Below are 9,064 nucleotides of genomic sequence, written 5' to 3' on the forward strand. Positions count from 1 at the left end.
TTTCCTGGGAGGGCAACTGCTTCCGCCACCACAACAACAACAACAACAACAACTGAGCCGAACGTAGAATTCCGAGAGCAATAGCATTTTCCACGTTCATCGTCGCTGGTGTTGTACGTGTCTCTGTAGCAATCCAGGGAGGCGCAAGGAGTTTATAATCCCCCGTTTTTCTTCGAATAAGTTTAGGGAACCAGTCAGCAGAGTGGAGGCTTTAGTCGAGTAGTCGGAAACGATAGGAATGGCGATTAGGCTATAGTTTTAACCAGGTGTTGCACACTTTTTTCGCTGTCTGTTTCTCTGTCGGTGTGTCTGTGTATGTCAATTGTCAATTTTTGTCATTAACACTACTGTTTAGATAGAAACCCGAGAGACAGCTAATGAGATTGAGTTACTTACCGTCATGTTTCACACAATAGTCCCGTACTACAACTGTTTAGACAGCCATGCTTCTAGAGTAGACTATCTCGTAGTGCGCGTAGGGAGCCCATATTCGCCGCCAGGGGGAAGCAGAGATCAACGGGAAAAGTGCAATATGAACTGCGATCTTATGTTATATACAATTGCAACTGTTTGGACTCATTGCACCGGTTTTGTAAAGCAAAAATCCCTGAACGAAAACACCCCGCTTGTTTCCGTTTGTGTTTGGATCGCTTGAATACTATTTAATAATCAGCGTGATATCATCAACCGAATCGTGTAAATCAAAAACTGCTAGTTCTAAGTTTGTTTTAAGTTTAAGCCTAAAAGCTGAAAGACTTTGTTAAACAATATTATCTTCCTATGTTAGTGTTTAATTTTTTCTTGTGTGTAAACAATTTGTGATTTAGTTTATACCTGCACCATTTTCTATCTATGATCCACTTTAATCGGAAGGGAAAAGTGTTATATTATTTAATTTGCGTAAAAACGATCAACGTGCACAATGTTATTCCAGAACGAAAAAGTCACCCATGTTCGAGCTTATTATACATAGGTACCTACTTCGTTTCATATCATCCTTTGGTGCTTTGTTTCATTGTTATTGCTACACTGTTCATTCATTCCCAAGCGCTCCAATGGTCGCCAGTTGAAAATATATGCAATCACTCAGTTGCAAAGAACCAGACACACACACACATACACACTTAGAAAACGCATACCACACAAACCATAAACAAATTCTACTCATCTGCCAGTGCATTGTGTAAATTAAACGAAACATTATAGAGACTACTACAGTATAATAGAACTAGAAAGAAAGTGTCAGCAGTCTTATATATCATCGGTTCTGAATATAAGCTATTGATTAATATAATTAACAGTTTAGTTTTTCGTTGAGAAAGCAGAGACGGAGCAAGGCGACGACGAAGAAAAAAAAAAGATAAGGAAAATGGGTGTAGAGAAAGAGGTTTAAAAAATGATAAATTCTAGTCAAAAAAAGATGAAAAAAGATTAACCTAATAACTACTAAAAAAAGCAGAAACTGAAAAAATACATAGTGGCACGAAGAAATTACATGAAAGAAGACAAGCTGCAAGCAGATTCACACAACTCTTAAGATTAAACAAACAAAAAAACACATGGAAGAAAGAATCGCTAAGAATCAATAACTATACAGAAAAAGAGAAAAGGAAACAGATACAAAAATATATTAATACTGCTTATTCTGTAATTAAAAAAAAAACAGATCCAGCGGGCTGTGATATATTTGTTCTAGAACTGAGTGCCGAAAGCCATTTCATCCTAACGATTTATTCGAAGGATTCGCTCGCTGCTTGGCTAGCTTGTTTTTGGAGAGTGGTTTATCCTCCAGGGGTTTGATTGCATTGGTCATTTTGTACAGTAGCACCGCCGAGCTGGGATCGCAGAACGCCAGGATGACACTACGGTTGCCGTGCTTGTCGGTGCCGGTGGTCAGCTCGTTTTGGTAACGCTCCACGTCAGCCATGGGGACGTCCTGGAAGGACAGCACCGGAATGTAGACATCTTCGGCGGAATCTTCTTTCTGCTTGCGGGCCGTGAGATAGACGATGTCCATGTCCTTCTGGTAGTGGTACCGGACGTCCCAGAGGTGACGTTCTGTGCGGGAAATGATAGGAAGGGAAAGGAATTAAGGGTAGTTGTTTTCTTCAAAATTAATTGCTAAGCATTTCGCAGAGCAGACTAGCTGATTTATAATATTAGAGTGACTTTAAAAAACCTATATACTACACTGAAAAAAAAAGTTGTTGTATATTACATCCAAACTGCTGCAACCAGGTCAATCCATCGGTTGTGTAATATAACGTAATATAACAAAATTACATCCATTGATGTAATATTGTATCTGCTTGAATTACATTGATCGATATTACATTTTTTTTTTACTGTTTAGTTGGATTGAAAAGTCACCTCCTTGACCGCCAGAATGCGCTGCTACTGCAAAAAAGGTTATGTTGTACTCCGTTCATATTTAGGCAGACATGCCAAATTTCAGTGCGATACTCCCCCCTATTCTGCGAGTCACGTGACTCTCTCTCACCGGTGAGGTGACAATAGTCACCTCGTGTGAGGTGACTCTCCATTTGATTTGCATGGAGAGTCACCTCACACGAGGTGACAATTGTCACCTCACCGGTGAGAGGGAGTCACGTGACTCGCAGAATAAGGGGGACTGTCTTTAGTTTCGTTTTGACAGATGATTGTTGTTGACGTGTTTGGCATCTTGTTGAGTATGGATAAAAACGATTTTCGTTCTCTCATAAAACATTATTTTTTGAGAGGCAAAACGTTGAAGGAAACAAAAGAAAGTTGGATAAATATTATAAGGCTAATGCTCCGTCAGATTACACCGTCAAATATTGGTTTCGAGAGTTTCATAGTGGCCGCAACTCCACTACCGATCAAGTCCGCAGCGACAGGCCCTCCGATGTGGTTACAGAGGACAATGTCAAAAAAAAAAACATGAAATCAAGAGCAAATTTTCATTACGTCGAAAGTAACAAAGGTAAACAAAGTCGAGCTATCAGTGTCAATCGATGCTCCTGCTATTACACTATATACTGTCCGAATATTAGATCACATCCCATTTTTAAATTTATTTACCAGTCAAATTGCTTTTTGACGTAATCACCTTCCGATCAAAATAGTTTTCGTTGTTACTTAAGTCAGCCAATTTCTATGGAGATGCCGTTTGTCTTAAGTAACAGCGCTGAGAAACCCGTGAAAAGTGTACATTCGTCGTTTCGCTTTCTCATTATTAAAGTGAATAAATTGAACTGTTTGTTACTTAGATGATTTTCGGTGGTGATAATTCTCCCGAATATTCTGGTAAATATACTTTGACTTAAGTAACAATAGGGGCCATCAAAAGACGTATAATAACTTTTGACTCAAAAACCAGTATTTTTTAGCATGAAAGCTAGCGATTTGCAATTGTATGATTAAAACCCTGCTAGATATGTTAAACATTGCTATCACTATGAGATTATATGTGTTTAATTGGAAATAGGAATAACTTTTCGGTCATCAAAACAAAACTTTATTTTTCTCGGATTGGTGAGAATGTTACTTACGACATAATGAAAATTTGCTCTTGAATGGTGTTGGCTGACCGGAAAGTGACGGTGCGCGAGCTAGCAGATACCGCAAAGCTTAGTACTGAGCGCACACGCCATATTTGGGGTGATATTCTGCCTATGAAAAAAGTAATCCTACCGCTGGGTGCCGCGCAAGCTCACTCCTGACCAAAAACACGAACGCAAGTGCACTTCGAAGGACTTACTGATGCGGAATCGGGTGGACTTTTGGCGTCGATTGGTAACTGTTGATGAAACCTTGATCCACTATTACACCCCAGAGAACAGAATGAGTGCCCGGCAATGGACCGACTGACGTCGGTTTTCTGCGATTGTCATGGCATACTCTTCGTGGACAACATCGAAAAAGGAAAAACCATCAACAGCGAGTATTACAAACAATCAATACGAAACTATCGATTTTAAATTGGCTCACTACTTGACTAGCCTATTGGTCCCAAGCAAATCGATTAATGTACCCCATTCTAGTCGAAATTCTAGTACTACACAATGTTTGTTTTGAATCGCTATGAAAGTTTGGCAGATAAAATGAGGGATTAGTGGATTTCCTATGTTTCGAGGGGTGAATCGATTAGCTTGGGACCGAAGAGAGTACCAGAGCTGAGCCAAAAAGTTGAGCTCGTTTCTTCGGGACCTTCTGGTCTTAGAGTTACCTCTATGGTATAACCATAGAGGTAACTCTAAGACTAGAAGGTCCCGAAATAACGTGCTCAACTTTTTGGCTCAGCTCCTGTTCATAAACTACGTAGACAGTTTTTTGGGATTCTTGACCCCCCCCCCCCCCCTTCCCCTGCGTAGACAGTTATCCATACAAAATTTTTAAAATTTGTATGGGCCGTGGATAATTGTCAACCCCCCCCCCCCCCAAACTGTCTACGTAGTTTATGAACAGCCCCTCTGGTACTCTCTTCGGTCCCAAGGTAATCGATTCACCCCTCGAAAATCCAATAACCCCTCATTTTACCTGTCAAACTTTCATAGCGAATCAAAACAAACATAGTGTAGTACTGGAATTTATACTAGAATGGGGCACGTTAGTCGATGTGCTTGGGACCAATAGGCTAGTCAAGTAGTGAGCCAATTTAAAATCGTTAGTTTCGTATTGATTGTTAGTATTACCAACATTACCTCTATGGTATTACCATAGAGGTATCTCTAAGACCACTGGGTCCCGAAGAAAATCATTATTATTTTTGGCTCACTCAGTACCAGTGGTCTTAGAGTTACCTCTATGGTGATACTCTAAGGAAGCCTTAGCGTGAAACTTTAATGGCACAAGTGTCAGCTTCCACAAAACATACAAATTTGAAATTACTACTCTTTGTTTGCTGTGCTACTACAAACAGAGAGTAGCAATTTCAAATTAGTATGTTTTGTGGAAGCTGACATTTGTGCCTTTGAAGTTTCACGCTAAGGCTTCCTTAGAGTATCACCTTAAGGGAGCTTTGTAAAACTTCTTAGAAGTGGGAACTTGTGCACAAGTTTGAGAAACTTCATTTAAGTTAAGAAAACTTTGTTTAATTTCAGGAATCTTCATAAAAGTACCGGGACCTTCTTTTAACTTCGCGGCACTTCGTTTAAGATTAATGGGCTTGGAAAAGCGTAGAAGTTAAGGATCAGGTTAAGGTTAGTAGATCTTCAGGGAACTTCGCAAAACATAAAAGAAATTCTTAGAAAATCTGCGAACTTTGTTGAAGTTTAGCGAATTACGTAGGAACTTCGTATAATTTCAAAGAGTTGCAGGGAATGTTGTAAACGTTCAGAGAACTTCGGCAACCATTGTTGAAGTTCTGGGAATTTAAACGAAGCTCTGGAAATATCGTAAAAGTTCAGAAAAATTCTTAAAACTTCAGGGATCATCGTATATGAGAACTTCGAAGCAGTTTGTCAGAGAATTTATTTAAAACAAAATTCAATGAACTTTCTGGATATTCAGAAAAATTCTTAGAAAAGGTTAGTGTTCTTCCCGGAAGTTTGGAGAAGCTCATGGATTTTGTGAAATTTTGGTCGAATCAAGAGAGCTTGGAAAATAAATTATGGAGCTTGGAAGAAGTTCAGGGAACATTGTATAAGTTATAGAAAATTCGCACAAGTACAGAAAACGTGGTAGAAATTCAGTTGTAGTTTGAATATACTAAGGAATTATCTTAGAAGTACCGGAAACATCGTGTAGATTGTCACCTCGCTAGTGACAGCGAGTCATCTCACCTCACTCGTGGTACATAATAGGCCTCAGTGTCTATAATTCATCTTGGATTGTCTTTCAAATAACCCTGCTGTTCCACCAGACTTATTTCTGACCGACAAGGAATCAATTTTGACAAACACCTTCTTGAAAATTAGGCGATCAACAACAGATGTATTTTTGAAAATTTTAATTTTATTACATTGTTTTTCCTTTTAATTCTACTACTATTGTATCACCTTCACTTTCACTATCAGTTAAAAAAACAATAGCAGATAAGTATTTCGTTTACTACTTGCAAAATTCTTCATTATCTAGTCATAGTCTAAGTGATAGTGAAAGTGGATTAGTAAAAATGAAAGTGGTACAATAGTAGAAGAATTAAAAGGAAAAACAACGTAATAAGGTATGCAATTATTCTACTATAACGCTCATCAATCAATTCCAGAACAACATGTGAAAAGGGCATACAAGCTTTTTGTAAACAAACCTTTGTAGGCCCTTTTCTCACCAACCGAGGGTCGCTCACGCAAACCAGCAATATCATCGGAAAGGGGAAAGTTTCCTCTACCCGGTGATGTTAAAGGTTTGCGTTGGTGTCATATGGGTGGCGAGAAAAGGGCATAAGAAGGTTTGTTTACAAAAAGCTTGTATGCCCTTTTCACATGTTGTTCTGGAATTTACATTTTAATTTATTTTCGTAGTGTCAAATTTAAGTAAAAGGTAATCAAATGAAACCCAGCCTTCGTGTCGCTCCCGTGGAATTGCTCGTATGCAACTTCTGATCTTGCAAATAATAATCTACTCAAACATTAAACAACAAATCTTTGTGAAATCTTTGCTCAGGTTTTTTATTAAATTATTAACAGCTTATTGCCCCGTAACGTGGGTAGATCACCTTTTCGTGGTACGTTACGGGTTGTAAGATCTACCACATCGAACGTTGGCCCTAAGCTCTTCTTGTTGACGGTTATGAACCTCGGTTTTGAGATTGGAAACAAGAAAAGGTTCGGACCAGAGTTCCGATGCATGGTCAAATATTAGTATCCGTCGCTTGTTTTTTTTTCACTTAGTAAGAAAACCTATTTCGATTGGTGAGAAGGCACATATTTGAAAATCCCAGAATTTCGCAAAGATACGGAGCATCAGTATTGAATAAGGATTCATATGAGACCCATTTGAATTATTTAGAGGTCTCAGAACTCTTCAAATAATACTCGTGAAAATTATTTTGATTGATGGGATAATGAAGTCTTTGGAAAGGTCTCAGAACGCTTCGAATGATACGAACATCACTGTTAGTTGACACAGAGATTCTTGTGAGAAGATCAAGTACACGGCCAATGAGATCGACCTAAATTTGAATTCAATTTACTCATAAATCGCAAAAAGTGCAGGAACTTAGCGCTGAATTAATTTTCCTGAGTTTTTCCAGGAAAAAATCCCGAATATGAGAAATGTCAAGATTGGATTCACTCAGTCTATTGGTACTACTTCCAGACAGAGTACAATTTTCCTAATTTTCCGGCAGATTTTTTAAGTGTTCCACGGGAAAACATGAGGCAAATTTAATCATCGCTGAGTTCCTGCACTTTTTGCGATTTACGAGTAAATTGAACTCAAATTTGGGTCGATCTCATTTGCCGTGTATGATATAACTGTATCGAAAACGAATACCTTATTATTTTTCCATAGCAATGAGGTACTACAACAAGCACTTAACAAAGGACATGTACATATAACAAAAGATCAATTAATTTGGGCGCAGTAATTGTGACTCGAACGGACATCTTATTACAACTTATATCGGACAATGTTTCCCTTCCCATGGACATGGAGGTTGACGGTACTGAAGCAAAGGGTTATGTTTAATCTCTTTATATTTGCAACGATGATGATTTCCCATAATGCCACATATCACCAATATCAATAATAAATTTACGAATGACTGTAATTTGGATACCTAACAATTGGACAGAATCAGTAGCAAGAATAGGTTGCGGAGTGTTCGCCTTCGAAAAATTCGATACGTTTTTCAGGGTTGTAGTTTTGGTTTTCATCAGTGGTCCGGCTTTGGTTGTGAACGATTTAGGTAGTATTTTTAGGTAACTATTTAGCTTTTAGCACAACTTTGATTCTACGAATCCACAAAAGACATTGAATTGGAGGCGGATTCTGGTTTGAAATTACAGGCTGCTATTTTGAGCAACTTATCGGCATAAAATTAAAAAAATATATTTAGGCAGGGGAAATGGCTCTTATGTTGGCCTGACATATGGATATTTTTGGCCGTTATTGAAAATTTAGTCGATTGCTGAATTTATGTATGGGCCCAAATTAGGGGCATTTAGGCCGACATTACATCTATTTCCCCTATTAGTCAACAAATGTGGATAGTAAGTTAATCATGTTATGGTATAAACTTTTGCTATCATTATTAACAGGTAAATATATTACTATATTTCACTGCCATTACTGTTAACACTATCACTGCAACTAATTCAATTGACCTGCATTGCACGATTCAGCATGAACAGTGTATGGGAGGTTGGTTGGGGCATGTGGTTCATTTTAGGCATTATAGTTTGACGTGATAACCATGTTTCACTCACGTTCTGGAATGTGCCCTTGAGACTTGAGATCTGGCCTTCATTACTGACCCCCTTCTGTCTCGCAAAACCAAATTATATCGGGCAATATTTCGTGGAAGAGATTTTTATGAATGCTGCTTACATACCTTCACACAAATGAATATAGAGCCTGTAGGCTGCAGCGCAAAGACCCTCATTAGTGCAACCTAGCTGACGGATTTCTTTGAGCTGAAATGGAAAAAAAATCCTATTTATTTTTTTCCGTGTGAGCGTTACGTGCAATATTCAAAATAAAAATGCATGAATGCAGTATATTCGAATGCATAACGGGTAAACAAAACGAAAGCTGAGGCAAGCTACCACAACTTTTGAACCAAACTTACTCAATACAATTAATTACAAAGCTAAATACCATTGTACTTACAATATTAAATATGGGAACGGCACTTTCCATCGAATTCAAATTGAAGAATCTTGGTCATGAAATAATTCAATCAAAATTGATTGCTATTAGTATGATTGTTGGGTAAAATTGTTTTGACTTCTTTTCTCGGTTTGACACATCACTGTCTCGCACGTTCCCCGGGCGTTACGGCGTTATCAGTTGGTTTTGAGGCAAAAATGTTGCACACAATATTGTGTGCAATTTTGAAATAATAAACATTAGGGTGGGTCAACTTTACAAGCCCCCGGTCTTCCACTGCTCTGCGATCTGTATTGAGATCTCGAAC

At 38.4% G+C, this 9,064-nt stretch overlaps 1 protein-coding gene across 1 annotated transcript; it reads right to left on the reverse strand.

Annotated features, from left to right (window-relative positions):
• Positions 1–1,387: 1,387 nt before the first annotated feature.
• On the reverse strand, positions 1,388–8,842 carry LOC135713773 (uncharacterized). Its single transcript, XM_065237007.1, has 3 exons — positions 8,758–8,842; positions 8,480–8,561; positions 1,388–2,058 (listed from the first exon to the last, which is right to left on the reverse strand). Exons 1-3 carry the CDS (start codon positions 8,785–8,787, stop codon positions 1,718–1,720), a joined length of 453 nt encoding a protein of 150 aa, XP_065093079.1. The 5' UTR covers positions 8,788–8,842; the 3' UTR covers positions 1,388–1,717.
• Between the last annotated feature and the right edge of the window lie 222 nt (positions 8,843–9,064).

This window comes from Ochlerotatus camptorhynchus, unplaced genomic scaffold (genome assembly GCF_037179485.1).
Source record: "Ochlerotatus camptorhynchus isolate MF236.1 unplaced genomic scaffold, CSIRO-AGI_Acam_v1.1 ptg000577l, whole genome shotgun sequence".
Lineage (NCBI taxonomy): Eukaryota > Metazoa > Arthropoda > Insecta > Diptera > Culicidae > Ochlerotatus > Ochlerotatus camptorhynchus.